Consider the following 19,808-nt stretch of genomic DNA (forward strand, 5'->3'; position numbering starts at 1 on the left):
GGCAGGAAGGGACAGGGAGCACAATGGGAAGGAGGGGGACAACTCTCTGCTGGTTGGAGTCATACCTAACACAAAGGAAGATGGTTGTGGTTGTTGGAAGTCAGTCATCTCAGTTCCAGGGCATCACTGCAGGAGCTCCTTGGGTAGTATCCTAGGGGTCAACCATCTTCGGTTGCTTCATCAATGACCTTTCCTCCAATCATAAGGTCAGAAGTGGGGATGTTCGCTGATGACTGCACAATGCTCAGCACCATTCACGACTCCTCAGATACTGAAGCAGCCCATGTCCAAATGTAGCAAGACCTGCACAATATTCAGGCTTGGCCTGACAAGTGGCAAGCAGCACTCATGCCACACAAGTGCCAGGCAATGACCATCTCCAACATGAGATAACCTGGCCATTGCCCCTTGACATTCAGTGGCATCACCTTTGCTGAATCCCCCACTATCAACATCCTGGGCTTACAATTGACCAGAAACTGAACTGGGCTGGCCATATAAATACTGTGGATACAAGAGCAGGTCAGAGGCTGGGGATCCTGTGGCGAGTAACTCACACCCTGACTCCCCAAAGCCTGTCAACCATTTACAAGGCACAAGTCAGGGCTGTGATGGAATAATCTCCAGTTGCCTGGATGAGTGCAGCTCCCACAACACTCAAGAAACTTGACTGCACACTGCTGCCACCTTGACAAGGGCAATAAGGCATGGGCAATAAATGCTGGCCTAGCCAGCGATACCCATATCCCATAAACAAATTAAAAAAATATACTAAAGAGTACACCAGCAGATAAGGCCAGAGAGTGCAAAAATGGTAAAGGACAGAGTTAAATGCTATGTATCTGAATGTGCATACCATTCGTAACAAAATGGGTGAATTGTTAGCATAGGTAGAAATTGTTGCAGAGTGGCCAAGACGAGGACCCAAATATTGAAGGGGATTTGACATATTGAAAAGGTATGAAGCTAGGACATGTTGGTGGAGTAGCTCTGTTAATTAATGATGCCATTAGTACATTAGTGAGAGATGGCCTTAGCTCAAAGGAACAAGACATAGAATCAATCTGGGTAGAAAGAAGAAATAGGAAAGTTAAGAGGTCACTTGTGAGAATAATTTATAGGCCTCCTAATAGTAGTTATACTGTAGGACAGAGTATGCAGGAAGAAATAAATGGTGTGTGTAAGACAGGTACCGTAACCATCATGGGTGGTGTTATTATAAATGTAGATTAGACAAAACAAATTGACAAAGGTAGCCTGGAAAATTAGTTCATAGAGTATATGCAGGATAATTTCTTCGAGCAGTATATTCGAGAGCCAGCCAGGGAGCAGGCTATTTTTGACCTGGTAATGTGCAATGAGACAGGATTAATCAATACATTCTTGGTAAAGGATCATTTAGGTGACAGTGATCATAACATGGTAGGATTTCAGGTTCAGTTTGAAGGTGAGAAGTGTGGGTTTAAGACTAGTATTTTAAACCTGAGTAAAGGTAATTATAAGACTATGAAAGCAGAGCTAGGTAAAGTGAACTGGGAAACTAGCTTAAAAGGTAGGACAGGAGAGGTGCAGTGGCAAACTTTTAAGGAGATATTTATTAACTCAAGCAAAGATTTATCCCAGGAAGACAGAAAGTCTCTTTGAAAAAGATGCATCGTCAGTGGCTAAATAAGCAAGTTAAGGATAGTATCAAATTGAAAGAAATCTGCAAAGATTAGTAGTAGATCAGAAGATCGGTCAGACTTTAAGAGCCTACAAAGAATAAAGAGGTAGAAAGTTGAGTATGAGAGAAAGCTAGCTATTAATATAAAGACAGATGGTGAGAGTTGCTACAAGTATTTAAATAGGAAAGGAATAACTAAAGCTAGTGTTGGTCCCTTAGAGAATGAGTGGGGAATTGATAACGGAAAACAAAGAAATGGCGGAGGCATTGAACAGGTATTTTGTGCCTGTTTTCATGCTAGAAAACTTAGAAAACTTTCCAAAGATAATTGAAAATTAAAAGGTGAATGGAAGGGAGGAATTTAAAATAATCACCATCGCCAGAGAAGAGGTGCTGGGAAAACTATTAGACCTAAAGGCTGACAAGTCCCCAGGACCTGGCCTGCATCCTAGGGCCTTAAAAGAGGTAGTGGCATAGATAATCAATCCATTGGTTGTAATCTTCCAAAATTCCTTAGATTCTGGAAGAGACCCAACGAATTGGAAAATAGCTAATGTAACACCTTTATTCAGGAAAGGAGGGATACAGAAAGCAGGAAATTGTAGGTCAGATAGCCTAATATCTATCAGAGGTAAATTGCTAGAATCCATTATTAAGGATGTTATAGCAGGACACTTAGAAAATCACTATATGATCAGGCATAGTCAACATGGCTTTGTGAAAGGGAAATTATGTTTAACTAATTTATTTGAGTTTTTTGAGGAAGTCACAAGCAACATGGATAAAGGGGAACTGGTAGATGTGGTGTACTTGGATTTCCAAAAGACATTTGATAAGGTTCCACATCAAAGGTTACTAGACAAGATAAGAGCACGTGGTGTGGGGGGAGGGGTGGTGACATATCAGCGTGGATAAAGTATTGGTTAGTTAACTGGAAGTTGAGAGTAGGGAAAATTGGCTCTTCTTTGAGTTGTCAAGTTGTAACTAGTGGAGTGTCACAGGGATCAGTGCTGAGCCTCAACTATTTACAATCTATATCAATGACTTGGATGAAGGAACTGAATGTATGGGAGCTAAATTTGCTGATGACACCAAGATAGGTAGGAAAGTAAGTTGACAAGAGGAGGTAGAGAGTTTGCAAAGCAATATAGACAGGTTGAGTGAGTGGGGAAACATTTGGCACATGAAATATAATGTGGGAAAATGTGAACTTGCCCACTTTGGCAGCAAAAATGTAAAAGCAGTTTATCATTTAAATGGAATGGGATTGCAGAACTCGGTGGAACAGAGGGACTTGGGTGTGCTGGTACATGAGTCACATAAAGTTTGTATGCAGATACAGCAAGTAATTGGGAAGGCAGATGGAATGTTGGTGTTTATTGCAAGGGGAATGAGATATAGAAGTAGGGAAGTTTTACTGCAGCTGTACAGGGCCTTGGTGAGACCACATTGAGGATACTGTGTACAATTTCTGTCTCCTTATTTGAAAACAGATTTGAATGGCATTAGAAACAGTTCAGAGAAGGTTCACTTGACTCATTACTGGGGTGAAGGGATTATCTTTTGAAGAAAGGTTGAACAGGTTGAGCCTATACCCATTGGAGTTTAGAAGAGTGAGAGGTGATCTTATTTAAACATATACGATCCTGATTGGACTTAATAGGATGGATTCCGGGATGATATTTCCCCTTGTGGGGAAGACTGAGGGGACATAGTTTAAGACAGAGATGAGGAAAAATTATTGTCTCAGAGGGTTGTTAGCCTGTGGAATTCTCTTCCCAGAGAACAGTTGAGTTTGGGTCATTAATTTTATTCAAGGCAGAGCTAGACAGATTTTTGATAGACAAAGAAATCAAGGGTTTTGGGGGGCAGACAGAAAAGTGGAATTGAGACCATAACCAGATCAGCCATGATTTTTTGAATGGCTGAAAGGGCCAAATGTCCCACTTCTGTTCTTATGTTCCAATGTTACTATGACTACCCCCCGACCACTCGAATACCCCCAACTCCCTGAAAAACCCCCAATCCCCCACCCCCAACTAACCCCTAACCACCCAATGCACACCTCGACCACCTGGCCACCCCTCGCCCCCCAAGCACCTCCTGACCCACTCACCCCTTACACGTTTGCCTTTTCTCCTTAGCTTGTCAATATGGCTGGTTCATTTAACTGTATACGGCAGCTACTGCCATATAAAGAGAGCAGGCATTTCTTTCCCCCTTTGACCCTACACTTCACTGAAGGGTTCCAGGATCCGCTGCACTGCACATTTCTTAGTGGGCCAGGTTTAGAAGTCTGGGCTAACAGGATTTTCCAAACCTATCTCAGCATTACCCTCTCCTCCAAGGGGTCAGGACTATTCCAGCCCCTTGGATCAGTTCCCATATCTCAATGACATTAAATTTATAGAATTGACTTCAGTCCCAATGGCTGAATGAATTCAACTCATGTTGACTGTGGCAACACTCATCTCTGAGAGACTGAAGTGCATAAACCTGAGCTGGCACTGCAATGCAGCACTGACAGAGTGCTGCACTATCAGGGGTGCCAGATCTTAGTTATTACATGAAAGATCCCATCTCTCCTTTCAAGTGGATGTCATTCATAGAAGAGAAGAATTCTCCCTAATGTTCTGGCCAATGTTTATCTCTCAATCAACATCACTAAAACAGATTATCTAGTCATGATTACCTCCATATTTGTGGGACCTTGCTGTGCATAAACTAGCTGTCATTGAAACAGTTGACTATTCTTCAGAAGGATTTTGGGTGTGAAATACCTTGGGTCATCCTGAGGTTGTGCAAGGTGCTATATAAATGCAAATTATTTCTTTAACTCCATGGAATGTTCCACAGAGTAATTATTGAAATAAAGAACCCTGTTGAGGCTCGTGCCCTCCTCAGAGTTACCACACAGTGTGAGCCTGGACAGATGGGGCTAGCAGGGTATTTAAGCATGGGGTGCATCATTGCTGAACTCATTCAATCCTGCTCCAGGTTCAGCACACATACCCCATCACTGAAACCTTGCCAGATTTTTGGAATGAATACACAGCACTGGATTGTGATCAGCTGCCTCCAAACAGGCTGGGGATGGAAGCTGAGCTTCCTGCTCTGTGTGGGAATCTCAGTGCCTTACTGGACAGTGCACTTAGTTCAATTGAAATGGGAGAGCTGAATTGTACTGGGTTTAGATTGAAGATTAGGCACACACACACTGACACAGGATCACACACAGACCTTTCCTTTTTGATGCTCTTTTATTAAGATGAAGCTGCAACATTACAATTTGATTACAATCTCTTTCTAGGCAAATTACAATGTGTGTGTTACAAATCATGGTGTAATATCAGCAACAAGAGGGTAAGAAAGAGAGAGGGAGAAAGCGGCAGCGCTAACAGTAATAATCACAAATCAGCCCTGTCAGCCTGTCTTAATCCAGAACAGAATCAACTTTGACTAAAATGAATTTCTCACAATCTGACTGCCCCTCAACCTCACACACAAACACATTTGATTCTTTTATTGTCTCTGTGTGAGAGACAGAAGTCAGCAAACTCCCTCTGTCACCTTTATTTACTGGATCACCTTGTAACTGGGATAGAGAGCTAATCCCATTGGGAATTTAAAATGGGCATCGGTGGCATAATTGAGGAAGAATGTGTGGACAAATAGGTGGACTTGTTGGTTCTGAGCAGTTTGTGTGATTCCCTGGGTTTTAATCGGGGTTGAGTATGTAGTGCAACATCCTGGGCATTTACACCAAGCTGTGTCCTCTAACCATCAATCTAATTCCCTGCCTCTATCTGCATCTCTCTCTCTCTTTCTCTCTCTGGTGCAGAATAACAGTGGTTCTTTGAGTTTGAAGCCATTACCTAGATACCCAGGAAGATAAGAAACTAAAAAATCCCAGTCAATAATCCCTGATCCAAACATAATCAGCCCTGTGACAAATTCCCCTTCATTCTAGATCTAACTTCATTACTTTTGCTTCCTGGTCTGATTATGATAGAAGAGATTGCAATGTAAGGCAATGATCCATTAATGCAATTTGGTGGGAATTTCTGCCCTTAAGAGTGTTCCTTCTCATCTTGACCTGGTCCCACCTAAGAAATTGAAGCTGCGCAGTCATCATTGCCTTGAATATTCACATTTCCACTTGCAGTATACTGTATTGTTGCCCAGTCGATAATGTTCCCCCCAGGACTATGGCAACCTTGACTTACAGCCTTGATCTCACTGGCAGTTAAAACATGGTCCCATATATTAACATCTGTTATCTCCCCAACAAAACTCTGACTCGAGTCAAACCCTCCACCAACACGGTCCTGATCCTGACCCAGGATAATTACACCTCCAACATGCACGGTTCTCCACTTTTCACCAACTTTCCGTAAACTTCGTTCTCCATTCATCCAGAATGTTGCCAGTCCCCTTGCAGACTCCCAGGTCACACAGGTGTGTCTCAGCAGTGCATTCATTTTTGGGAGGTAAACTCAACTTTAGCATTTCCAAACTCCAGGGAAAGTCCTCCATTACTTTTTTGCCAGATCAACAGCTCGTTGTCATGATTTGACATCGCATAGGAGAACAGCGCATACTCGTGGGATGCTTCAGAAGCTGCCCTCAGACAGAGAGTAAAGGCAGACAAATTGGGATAGTCCCGCGGATACAGTCTGACGTAACTGGTGGAGGTTTTGGTTGGAAATATCAGCGACTTCCGTTCTAAACCTGTAAAATATCAAGAGTTTAGATCGTGAGGAGCTGTTTGAAATTATTACGTTCATGAGAGAGATAGAAAACAGATTTATCATTGAGAATGAAGGAAAGAAAGCCTTGTGTTAAGGTAGTGTCATTCACAACTTCAGCACTTTACAGCTAGGTAAGTATTTTTGAAGTTTAGACATTGTGATTTTGGAAGCATGGCAGCCAATTTGTGCACAGCCCACACACAGCCGTGTATTAATCACCAGATAATCTGTTTTGGTGATGCTGGTTGCTGGATAATGTTGGCCAGGACACCGAGGAGAATTCCCTGCTCTGCTTCAAAAGAAAATCTTTTACGTCCATCTGAGTGGGCAGGATGATTTAATTATTTAATGTCTCATCTCAAAGAAGGCACCTTCAGTGGTGTGGCACTCCCTCATACTGCAAGGGAGGGTCAAGCCTGGAATTTATGTTCAAGTCTTGGGAGTGGGACCTGAACCCACAGAGCTCTGACTCAGATGTCAGAGTGTTACCCACTGAGCCACAGCTGACAAAGAGGGGAAAGACTTGACCTAAAGCTGATGTGGAAAGTAATGAAATTCAAGTGCACCAGACCGGACTATTTGTTACTGAAACATTTCTGCCATGAAGGCTAAATGGGCATAAGGTGGATAAGGGCATCACTGGGAAAGGCAAGATTTATTTTCCATCTCTAACTGCCCTTGAGAAGGTGATGCTGAGCTACCTCCTTGTCAACTGAATGCCTTGCTAGGCCATTTCTGAAGGTAGTTAAGAGTCAATGACATTGCAATGTGTCCAGAACCACATTTAGTCCTGGCCGAGTGAGACACATTCACATAGACACTGTGCTCCCTCAATAAACAGTACAGACACTGTTCTCTCTTTGCTGCCAGCTCGTAAAATCACAGATTCACACATTCATTGCCATTCAGCCTTTCAAATCTGTTCTGACAATTTCAATGGGCAATCTAATGGGTCCCACACTCACCTCCCCATCTTGCTCCTCTTGCTGCAGTTTTTCCTCCTTCAGGCATTTATCCATTTTTATTTTGAAAGCTACTACCTGCTTCCACCTTGCTATTAAGCAATATATTCTAAATCCTAGTCACTCATTGGGCTCTAGTTCTTTTGCCAGTCACGTTAAATTTGTGTTCCCTCATCATCGATCTTTCATCCATTTGGAATAGTTTCTCTTTGTCGAAGATGTTCATGATTTTAATCACATCTATCAAATCTCCTCATGTCCTTCTCTGCTCTGACATGAACAATGGACAAAACTGTAAACTTTCATTCTCCATCGCAGTAATCATTTTAATAAATCCTCTCTGAACCCGCTCCAAATCCTTCAAGTCCTTCTTGAACTGTGATGCCCAGAAATTAGGCACAATATTCTGGTTGAGGCTGAACTAACATTTTATATAAGTTTAGCACAAGTTCCTTGCTTTTGTCATCTATGCCTCTACTTAGAAAGCCAGCGCGGTTTATTAACTGTGTTAACCTGTCCCGCCACCTTCATAGATTTGTGCACAAATACCCACCTGTATCTCTCCTTTGCAATTGGATTATTTAACATGTTTTGGCTCCCCTCATGCTTCCTACACAAAATGTCTCACTTCACACTTTACATGTTGAATTTCAGCTGCCACGTGTCTGCCCATTCCCCCAGTCCATTAACATCCTCTAACTTTATTAATACCTTCCTCACTGTTTAGTACACTTCCACATTTCTACAGATTTCAAAATTGTGCCCGATATCCCCAAGGCCAAATTATTAATCTATGTCAAAAAAGCAGTGAGTACTGAATCTTGGGAAACTCCACCTGTTATGGCACAGCTGACGGTAAGTGCTGAGCTGCTCAAATCTCAAAGGGAAATTTGAAACAACTGCCATAACGATTTGCAATTTGTGTAAATTTTGAGATGCGGGCCTTGAATTCAGTGGTAATAAGACCACTGAGTCTTATTGGTTTGTTACAAAGCTAAATTAAACCTTTATTTATAGAAGAAATGATTTTAAGTAAACAAATAGATCTACAAATTACTACTATGATAACTTCTAAATCCCCTAGTTAATCTAGCTCCCAGTTACACTTTTGTTAGGGCAACAGTAAGACACACAGATTTTAACAGACAAAGCAACACGATGCCCTGAAACAATCCAATTCAAAGTGAATTTTCTTAACTTCAGTTCTTTGTAGGAAGCAGCTGCAGGCTTAGATGCTGAAGGCTTTTCATGCTTTTTAGATCTTAGAATGCCTGCCTTTACACACAGCCCTCTCTCCTTTATACATATGTTGCCCTTTGAATGCAAATTCCCATTGTTTCACTATGTCTTTGGGCATTACCTTAAGAATAAAAAAACTATCATAGTACCAATTTTACCAGTCATTTTTGGGAAAAATAAACACGCTGGGCAGAATTTTCTGGATGTCCGCTTGCTGATGCGCAAAATGACGCGTGATGACATCTGGCGTGCATCCTGACGTCATTGCAATATTTTGTTCAGCGGGTGCGCGCTGGAGTCAGCTGCGCGCCCGCCGAAATGTCAACAGCCAATAAAGTCCATTAAGGAATTAATTAAAGTAGTTAAGAATGCTGCCTGTCCAGCAGGCGAAGAGCCCGGCCGCCTTTGCATTTTTCATGGAACCTCATCCACGGGCGGGATGATGTTCCATGAAGTGTTTAAAAATTGAATAAAAATTTCTCAAAAAATTCACTGACGTGTCCCAGCTCATTTGACACTGTGACATGAGGGGACGTGTCTTAAAATTTTGTAATTTCTTTATTTACATGTTTAAAACTGAAACTAATCTCCCTGAGGCACCTCTGTGCCTCAGGGGGATTTCTGCACTCTTTTGCGTGCACGCGTGAAAGAGCGCAGGCCCCGACTCAGGGAATTCCCCCCCCCCCGCCCGCACAAGGAGTGCTCAACGCTTCCGGGAGTGCGTCATGCTGGGCGGGCCTTAATTGGCCTGCCACGTAAAATGGCGGCGCGGAGCTGATCAGGGGCGCCGATTGGGTTTGCACCCACCCCACACAATTCCCCCAACGGGGGGAAAATTCTCCCCACTGTTTCTGAACTTCGCCTGGCTAGGTAACACTTTTCACCCCTCCTTTGAAAACAATCTGGTCTGGTTTATTTAAAAATGCAAATGTTCCCTTGACACCTATGGTTTACCTACTTAGCATTTCAAACCTAGCTCATCTTCTGCCACATCAAAGTCGACCTGCTGCCTTTAGTTTAATTAAGTCCACACACACACACACACACACACACACACACACCTATAGACACAGACCCCACTATTACTCTACTTTACAATAAATTCCAATAATATTATAACAATTGTTATATCTTCCTATATACCTCTGTCCAACCTGAAAGGAGCTCCAATTCTCTCTTGGCTCTCCCTTAGCTGAGTTTGTACCAGACTGCCTCTGTCTCTTTAACCTGATGGCCTTCAATGTTGCTGACAAGCCTAGGATGTGGTAATTTATCAAACTTAGGGCTTCATCTCTGAACCTGCCTGCACTGTCCCGCCAACGCTAATATTTGTTCAAAATATCTCAGGGATTCATCCCAAAGTGTACAGTGGAAACTTCCCCTCAGACTGAGACCATGTCAGTTTTCTAATTTTTTTTAGAAAAAGCATAATTTCATTTCTTCGAATCAAGTTTGAGCCTAGAGTCCACTACGGCACAGTCCATATTATTTTGCACGTTATGCACCCCCCTCTGCTGGGTCTTGGATCATCAACACTGCTGCCACTGTGTGTAGAAGATGGAGGGAGTGAATGTTTAAGGTGGTGAATGAGGAGGCAATCAAGTGGGTTGCTTTGGCCTGGATGATGTTGAGCTTCTTGAGTGTTGTGGGAGCTGCACTCATCCAGGCAAGTGGGGAGTATTCCATTACACTCCTGACTTGTGCCTTGTAGATGGTGGACAGACTTCGAGGAGTCAAGAGGTAAGTTACTCGCCACAGAATTCCCAGCTCTGACCTGCTCTTGTCATCACAGTATTTATATGGCTAGTCTAGTTCAGTTTCTGGTCAATGTTAACGCCCTGAATGGTGACAGTGGGGGATTCAGTGATGGTAATGCCATTGAATGTCAAGGCAGATGGTTGGATTCTCTCTTGTTGGAGATGGCCATTGCCTGGCACTTACGTGGCACGGATGTTATTTTCCGCTTATCAGCCCAAACATGAATATTGTCCAGGGGCAGAATTTTTTGCTCGTCAGACGGGGGCACGCCTGACCCGAACGAACGTAAATTGACGCGTGATATTTTGCATAGCAGGCATGCTCGGGAGTTGGAGCTGGTCTCACCACAAGTTAAGAGGCCAGTTAAGGCCCTTGACAACCCGGTGATTTAATGTTGCCTGTGCAATTTTTCACTTGTTGCACGGGAAAAATGGGCAGGCGGGCAGCCCACAATTTGCAAAACCTCAACCATGGGTGGGATAAGAAGGGTCAGGAGCATTGTCAATGTGAATATTGAGAAGTTTTAAAGATAACTTGCTGCTGGCTTATTGGTACTTGTCAGCTTAATCACTGAACAGGGCTAAATTCTAAGCATTTCCAGGTTTCATTTCTGGACTTATTCTTCCAGGCCCCTAAGGACTCAGACAGTGTACATCCTTCCAGGTAGCAGACAGCATTCCCTTACTCTCATAATGGGCGTTGTGATCTCCCTTAGAGACACCTCCTCTGAGGAGAAAGAGAGGCAGAAGGGAGAGGAGGCCAGATGTCCCAATGCAGCTTCCAGGAGAGAGACCTGTGGGAGGAGAGGGGCAGGCACAAGGGGGGTAGGGCCAGCCGGTAGCCCAAGGCGGAAGGGGATACAGAAGATGCCACTCCCCTGCTGCCAGGGTTTACAGGCGGCAATGCAGCTACCTCAATATGTCTGAGGTGCAGTGCCAAAGGAGGCTCCACCTCTCCAGGGAGACTGTGACCTCCATTTGCCAAATGATCGGGCCTGAGATCAGCTCCGACTGTGTGGATAGACAGCCCATGCCAGTGGCTCTGAAGGCCGTAGTGGCCCTCAACTTCTATGCCTCCAGTCTTTCCAGGGCTCAGTGGGGGATTTGTGTAGAGTCTCCCAATCACCTGTCCACAGTTGCATCAAGCTGGTGACAGAAGCTTTGTTCAGGTGGGTATTGATTTTCCTTCATTTCCATATAGACGAGGCCAGCCAGGCTGAGCGAGCCAGAGGCTTTGCAGCAATTGTGGGTTCCTCTGCATCCAGGGCGCCATCGACTGCACACGTGGCCATCAAGGCGCCAGCGGGTCAGCTGGGTGCCTTTGTTAATAGGAAGGGCTTCCACTTGATGAACGTGCAGATAGTGTGTGACCACAGGATGCAGATTCTGCAAGTCTGTGCAAGGTACCCTGGCAGCTTCCATGATGTGTACATCCTGAGACATTCCCAGGTGCTGAGCCTCTTTAGTGCTCCAGCCCGACTGGATGGATGGCTGCTGGGTGACAAGGGCTATCCCTTGAAAAGGTGGCTCAAGAACAGAGGCCGAGCAGTGGTACATTATGGGGCTATGCCTCCACAAGGGCTGTGCTAGAGAGAACATAGGTCTTCTGAAGATGTGCTTCCGATGCCTGGAACATTCAGGGGGAGCACTACAATAGCCCCCAGAGCGGGTGTTACTGATTGTGGTTACGTGCTCTGCTCTCCACAATCTGGCACTGGCAAGGGGGGACCCACTGGAGGAAGAGGATCTTGTCTCAGCTGCACAAGCCACAGATGATGAGTCCAGTAGTGAGTCAGAAGAGGAGCATGGGAAGGAGAACACTGAGGGTGCGGTGGCAGACCTCGGTAACCTCCAGGGACACCTTGATCTAATGCTCCTTCAGCTAGGCTGCCAAATAAGAACTATCACCTCATGTCAGGGCTGCTGCCTCTGTCCTGGATCCTAGAAATGACACTTTCCTTGGCCCCCAAGATACACTCAGTACCTGCGCAATAAAGTTTCAGGCCACTCATGTCCAGCCTTACATACTGGCGCACCCTGCACCTACAAAACAAATGAAGCATACTCAAGTCAATAACACAAAAGCAAGTGTTGTAGCTCACATAGTCTTGAACAGAACTATATCCAGTGTTGGTAGTCACACCATTAAAAAAAGAAAAACAGAATGGGAAAAAAAAGATTACCTGTGACCAGTCCCTCTTATGCTTAAGGTGCTTTAAACTTACGTTTACGGATGCTGCGTCTTGGTGCTCCCCCCATCGCTGGCACCATCATTGAAGATGGCCTGCTGACTCTGGTGTCCTGCTGGCCTTGATGACCTTGGTGATCGTCCTCTGGCCAGTGGAGCTTGTGCTGGCCCCGCCTGGAAGGGAGCAGCCAGTGCCACGGCTGGCATCTCCCCAGTTGCTGCAGCCTCATCAGATATGATGGTCACTGGCAGAGGGGCAGAGGAGCTGCTGCCATCATCCAGAGCTCCCTGGGAGGAGCCCGCAGAGATGACAAGCAGCAGGTCCACCAACAGGAGGTTGCTGTGGACCTCCCTGGATGCCATTGATGGACGAGCACTTAGCTGGGATACTGGGTGCCCCATCCATCTCACACATGGACACAGACCACAAGAGGTCAGTGCCTGTGTGAGGGCTTATAGGTCCAAGTGCAACCCCAGGTACCCTTAATTCTCTCCCTGGACCAGCCTCTGCATGAGAGTCACCACTTTCTCAAAGGAGAAGGCAGAGCTCGGCCATGAGGGTCAATGCAGTGCTCACACTCCGCAGGGACTCCTCCATAATGGAGACCATGGTATACATATCCTCTTGGACCTCCGCCAGATCCTCCCGCACACCCCACTGGACATCCAGCATCTGCTTCCTAATGGATAACTCCAGAGGCCCATCATCAGCTTTCGACTGAGTATCGTCCTGGTCATCAGCAGTCCTCCGACTGCCGGCACCCTGGGCACTCTGTCTTCAGCTGCACCTCAAGCGAATGTGAAGTGCCCTCACCAATGTGCACCGAGATACCAGCTGCCGAACTAATGCTCACTGAGGTACTGGTATCTGCACTGGTGCCTGGTTCAGAGAATGGGTGTGACGCAGGTGCTTGGGGAGCATGGTGGTCCTCCGGGTTACGGGGTGGCCCTTCAGGCTTCGGAGAGCGAACGCCTGCTGGTGAAACTAACATGGAGAAGGACTTGTCATTAGTTAAAGTTATCACACTGTCACTGTGCATGCCAGGTACCCTGGTGAGACAACAGAGATCTGCATCATGGTGCCCTCGTCTTTCGATTATCAATGGGGTCTCCAGACTCGAAGTTAACATCAATGAAGAGACTACACTAAAATGGTTGCACAATCCAAAATTCTCACCTCAGTGCACTGCACTCATACCTTCGCCTGACACCCCAGCCTCACCGCGGCTGCTTGACTGAGGTGCATGGCGCCTCTCGCGCTCCAAGACCTCCTGCTCGTACTGGGAGAAGATGAGGAGATGTGGGTTCCCCCGCCATTCTGCTACCTCTCAATATTGTTATGGGATGTCTTCTCCTGAAGAGACAGGGCGCATTGATTAGTCCGCTATCTACCTGCAGCGCCATTGCAGCCTGGCCAACCCCAGCTGAGGAACACCTTGCAGGGCAGATCCCTCATGGGCCTCAAGCCGCAAGGCACTCAGTCAAAGCAGCCAGGGCTCACCCCCTTGGCCAGTGCTGGTGTGATTGACAACTGGCACTCACGCCCTAACACCCCTAAGTTCCACGGAGGGACGGCCAGCCCAAAACACTTCACCACACTGACCCATGCCAACAAGGTACTCACTCTTCCTGAGTGCAGCAGGTCATTGAAGCGCTTCCGGCACTGTGCCCGGGTACGCCACACCACGTCGTGGCTGCTCACCCAGGCTGCCTCCCTGCCACCTCCTCCCATGTCCTTTTGGTGAGGTGGCCTCTTCCTCTCATCTCTGGGGACGAGGGTGTCCCTACTGGAAGCCACCTCCTCCAGGAGGGCAGTGAGGCACTCGCCGGAAAAACAAGGGGGCCTAATACCCTGCTGAGCTCACCACCCGCCTGGTCTCTACATCCTCATTTGCAGCCTTGCCACTGCTGCAACTCTGGGGCTGCCTGCAGCATTGTTGAACCGGCCGCCAGGTCACCATTGGACCCAGTGGCCAACTGACCCCCACCCCGCCCACCCCTTCTCGGAGGTTCTCCAGCTGGGGTACACGCTGGGCAGGCCTTAGTTGGCCCGCAAGCGTGAAATTGTGGTCCGGCCTCGATTATGGGCAGCAGTCCTCTCCCTGACCACCCCTGCCCGCCCTCACCGAGCTCGCCCGATGAGGGCAAAATTCTGCCCCATGTCTTGCTGCATTTGGGCATGGACTGCTTCAGTATCTGAGGAGTCGTGAATGGTGCTGAACATTGTGCAATCATCAGTGAACATCCCCACTCCTGACCTTATGATGGAAGGAAGGTCATTGATGAAGCAGCTGAAGGTGGTTGGGCCGAGGACACTACCCTGAGGAATTCCTGCAGTGATATCCTGGAACTGAGATGACTGACCTCCAACAACCACAACCATCTTCCTTTGTGCTAGGTATGACTCCAACCAGCAGAGAGTTTTCCCTCTGATTCCCATTGACTCTAGTTTTGCTCGGGCTCCTTGATGCCACACTTGGTCAAATGCTGCCTTGGTGTCAAGGGCAGTCACTCTCACTTCACCCTAACTGATCTAGACTGTTTTCCTTTATTAGCCTATACTTCATTTTCTCCATGATTATTTTTCTAAAAGCTTTCCCACCACGGAGGTGAAACTGACTGGCTCATATGAGAATTTACCTTTACACCCTTTTGAACAACTGAGGAATGTTTGCAATTCTCCAGTCCTCTGGCACCAGCTCTGTATCTAAGGAAGATTGTGATCAGTACCTGCCCTTCCTTCCCTCAGTAAATAGTCATTTGGGAGTATAGAATTTAAGTATTGCTGATAAAAAAGAAACATGTCAGATCTTTTCATCTTGCAGTCATCAGGACACTTTGCAAGAATACCCATATAGGAGGAAGACAACAATTTATACTCTATGTGAAGAGAGGGCTGATTGGTTGGCAAGTGGAGTCTGATTGAAAGAGGTGTTGCCATAGAGAATGCACCAATGATGGTGACTGACAGTTAACTGCAAAGCATTGTTGACTTTAAACCAGGGAGCTTGTTTCAGCTAAACAAAGTAAGTGAGAGCCATTCATTAACTCATTACTCAGGGCAATGCCTTGACCAATCAGGGTCCTGAAGAGAGTTAGACAAAAATCTTTGACATGTCCCTTTTTTCAGCAATTCCCTTAGTAACTTAGGATATCTCCCATTCCGACTAGGGGCTTGTCCACTGTAAGACTGCCAGCCTTTCTAAAGCCTTCCCCTTGTCTAGTTTTATCTCATCCAGTATCCCAGAAACCTCCTCATTTACCATCGGTTTGGCAAAGTCCTCTTCCATGGGGAACTTCAAACCTGAGACTACTCCATGAAGATATTCAATGGTGGAGAGGAGGCAACACAGTCTTGTCCTTCATTCGTTAATACTTGCTCAGAAATCTCTGGATGTTGCTTAGGAGAAGGCAGTTGACTTACTCCCACTCCTTATCTAAGATACTGAGCCCAATGCTAACACCCCCCCTCCAACTGCCCCACCCCCCTCTCGCCCACCCCACCTCCCCCTCACCCACCCCACCCCCCCTCTCGCCCACCCCCACACCCCCAAATTCCCACCTGCTCCATGGAGTTCAATCTGGTCATTATCATGTTCCTGTTTGCTGGGAGCTTGCTGTGAACAAATTGGCTGCCACATTTCCTACATTACAAAAAATGGCAGCACTTCTGAAATACCTCACTGGCTTGAAGTGCTTTGGAATGTGCCAGGGCTCTGAAAGGCACTATAGAAATGCAAAACTCCCTCCTTTAAGCACACTGGGTGAGATTAGCTCAATCAGCAAAGATCAGGAATGAAACCTGGGATCTTGCTGCCCTGTGTGGGGCTTAGTCCCATAACCCTCAAGTATATTCTGAATGCTGTTTGCACTCTGTATGCTGTGTATTACAGCACTGTTACGGGCAGAAGAGTGCGAAAGGAGGACCCTGGGACAGGCAGTCAGTAGCACCTAGAGGAGAGCAGAGGAGCTATAAAAACATTGTGAGAAGCAGCGAGAGTTTGAGAGCAGAGAGGGAGTTCGATGAGGAGGGAGAAGGTGCTCTATTCCTTTCCAACCTTTCCTCAGAAAGAAGAGCTGCTGTGGCCTTGGTAAGTACAAGTGAGTAAATTAGAAAAGTGTAATATTTTTAAACAAGCTGCTATACTTGGATTTAACTGAGAAGTGCCAGGAATAAGGGAAATTTAGGGCCAATATAATAAAGTAATATAAACAATCCAAAGTAGAATAAAGTTAACGTAAGGGAAGGAGATTTAAGGCGTGGCAGGGTAGCCCAGTTGAGTGGAATGCGTGTCCTGTAATATGTGTGAAGTCATGGATGCTATCGGTGTCCTAGCCAGCCACATGTGCAGGAAGTGCTGCCAGCTACAGAAACTTGAGCTTCAGACCTCGAGCGGCGGCTGGATTCACTGTGGCACATCCACGAGGCTGAGAGCTACATGATAGCACGTTCAGAGAGGTGGTCACACCGTAGCTTAAGGGCCTGGAGACATAGGGAATGGGTGACCACCAAGCAGTCCAAGAGACGTAGACAGGAGTCCCCTGGGGTCTCACTCACAAATCGGTTTTCTGTTTTGGAAGCTGGTGAGGGGGCTGGTTCCTCAGAGGAGCGCAGTCAGAGCCAAGCTTGTGACGCCACGAGTGGCTCGGCTGTACAGGGGGGGAGGAAGAAGAAAGAAAGAGCAACAGTGATAGGGGATTCATTAGTTAGGGGAGCAGACAGGCGTTTCTGTGGCCGTAGATGTGACTTCATGGTGGTATGTTACCTCCCTGTTGCCAGGGTCAAGGATGTCACAGAGCGGCTGCAGGACATTCTCCTTAGGGTGGGTGATCAGCCAGAGGTCGTGGTCCACATTGGTACCAATAACTTAGGTAGGAAGGGAGATGTGGTCCTGCAACCAGGATTAAGGGAGCTAGGTAGGGAATTCACAAGCAGGACCTCAAAAGCACTAATCTCCACATTACTGCCAGTGCCACAGGCTAGTGAGTACAGAAATAGGAGGATAAGGCAGATGAATGTGTGGCTGGAAAGATAGTGCAGGAGGGAGGGCTTTAGATTCCTGGGACACTGGGACTGACTCTGGGGGAGATACCACCTGTACAAGCTGATGGGTTGCACCTGAACAGAGCTGAGACTGAGTTCCTTGCTAGTGCTGTTGGGGGGGCTTTATACTAACTCAGCAGAGGTGTAAGAACCAAGAGAAAATATTAGAGATGAATACCAGGGTGCACAAAATACTGGGAGGGACAGATAGCACTAGTATAGAGAATAGTAAGTTAATAGGTGAAGTCGGGGTGAGGGAGAAAGTAACAAAATGTAAATTAGGCTTTTTGTGCATGTATGTGAATGCACGGAGTATAGTAAATAAGATTAGGGAGTTACAGGCACATATTGACGTGTGGAAATATGGGCCCATAACTCCCGCGCTCCACAGTATCGGATTTGGGGGGTACCCCAAAGGTGCGCTGGGGAATCCCTCTGGCAAGTTCCCAGGTAAGGGGTTGTATGGCAATTGCCCAGAAGTGCAAACTTCCTCTGGACAATTGAGCTGCTCTGGGAACCATCCGAAAATGTGGTTAGAATCTCAAACTTTAGGTGGCTCCACTGGGGTCACGTCAATAGTTACCCAGAAAAAGTTAGAATTAAACCCTCTCCTAACTTCTAAGTAACTATTGTAAAGACCCAGACCGACCCCATGGGACTTCCCCACACTCCCGACCTCGACCTCCCCCCACCACCACAGGACTCCACCCCCCCGACCTTCAACACCCCCGACCTCCGACACCGCCCCACCCCCGACCAAACAACGCCCCCCCCCCCCCCACCCCCCCCCACCGACACCCTAACCACACCCTGGCCTCGGAACTCCTCACCTCAGATAATCACCATCCCCCCTAGACACCCCCTGAAACCCCCAATCTTGGAAACCCCCCAACATCCCCCCCTGACATCGGGCCCCACCAATGCATTCCCCCGTGCTCCAAACTCAGACCCCCCCAACACCCCCCCACCGACCGCAGAACTCCCCCACTCCCCCCTTGGACCCCCAACCACCACCCTGACCTCGGACCCCCGCAACCACCCCACTGATCTCTCCCCTACCCCCAGACTCTGGACTACTGACAGACCTCGGATCCCCCAGCCTTGGACACCCCAAAACTCTTCGGCCCAACCAACCCCCAGACCTTTGACCCCACCCCTGGACTTCCGACAATCCCCCCTCCTCCCAGACCTTGGACCATCCACCCAACCCCCAGGCCACCCCACCCCCGACCCCTGGCCCCCCACCAACCCCTGGACCACCCCACCAACCGCCAGACCACCCCACCTTCAACCCTGCACCACCCCCCCCAAACCCCGGTCCATACCCCCCTCAATCCTTGGACCACCTCCCCCACTTCAAACCCTGGGCCACACCCCCCATCCCCCGCACCACCACCAGCGCCCCCTTGATCCCCCAGACCACTCCTCCCAACACCGACCTTAAACCCCAAACCCCCAAATCCTATCCACTTACCTTAGACACCTTTCTTCTCCCTAGCCTGTCAACTTGCCTGGCCCTTTAAACTTATCTGCTTTACGACAGCAAGTGCCATAAATATGCTGGATCTAGATTTCGCTGGGGCCTGCGAGGATTCTTTTGATGCAGGCCCCGAGCAGCTCCAACAAACGGAAGTGTCAACGTTGTTTTTAAGACCAGGTAAGTACCTTAGAAGATTATATCTTCTAATTTCTGCAGGCCAAGCACTTTCGGATGCTAGTCAGAGATAATGGTCCATGATGTTGTGGCAATAACAGAGACCTGGCTCAAGGAAGGGCAGAACTGGGTGTTAAATATTCCCGGGTACAGGGTGTTCAGAAAAGATAGGAAAGGAAGGAAAGGAGAAGGGGTGGCGATATTGGTTAAGGAGAGCATTGCAGTGCTGGAGAAAGAGGATGTCCAGAAGCTTCAAGGACAGAGTCAATTTGGCTAGAGCTAAGGAACAAAAAGGGTGCAATTACATTGCTCGGTGTAGTCTGTAGACTGCTAACTAGCGAGAAGGACAAATCTGCAGGGAAATTGTAGAGAGATGCAAGCATTATAGAGTAGTTATAACGGGTGACTTTAATTACCCGAATGCAGACTGGGACAGTGTTAGTGTAAAGTGTGGAGAGGGGCAAAAGTTCCTAAGTTGTGTTCAGGAAACCTTTCTGCGACAGTATGTGTCCAATCCAACAAGAAATGACACACTGTTTGGCCTGGTTCT

At 47.1% G+C, this 19,808-nt stretch overlaps 1 protein-coding gene and 1 long non-coding RNA gene across 2 annotated transcripts in view; one reads left to right on the forward strand and one right to left on the reverse strand.

Moving 5' to 3' along the window:
* The window catches only part of LOC144695865 (uncharacterized), a 35,726-nt gene extending 16,494 nt beyond the window's left edge, over positions 1-19,232 (forward strand). The window contains exons 2-3 of the long non-coding RNA XR_013580024.1: positions 16,454-16,651; positions 19,148-19,232. This is a non-coding gene — a long non-coding RNA (uncharacterized LOC144695865). The remainder of the gene's footprint in view (positions 1-16,453; positions 16,652-19,147) is intronic.
* Positions 5,770-15,850, reverse strand: LOC144695473 (C-reactive protein-like). Its single transcript, XM_078566351.1, is given in 4 exon segments — positions 5,770-6,155; positions 6,158-6,394; positions 12,357-12,415; positions 15,759-15,850. Coding segments are annotated over 4 exon segments (774 nt in total).
* Positions 19,233-19,808: the final 576 nt, after the last annotated feature.

Source organism: Cetorhinus maximus, chromosome 21 (assembly GCF_964194155.1).
Source record: "Cetorhinus maximus chromosome 21, sCetMax3.hap1.1, whole genome shotgun sequence".
In the NCBI taxonomy this organism is placed as follows: domain Eukaryota; kingdom Metazoa; phylum Chordata; class Chondrichthyes; order Lamniformes; family Cetorhinidae; genus Cetorhinus; species Cetorhinus maximus.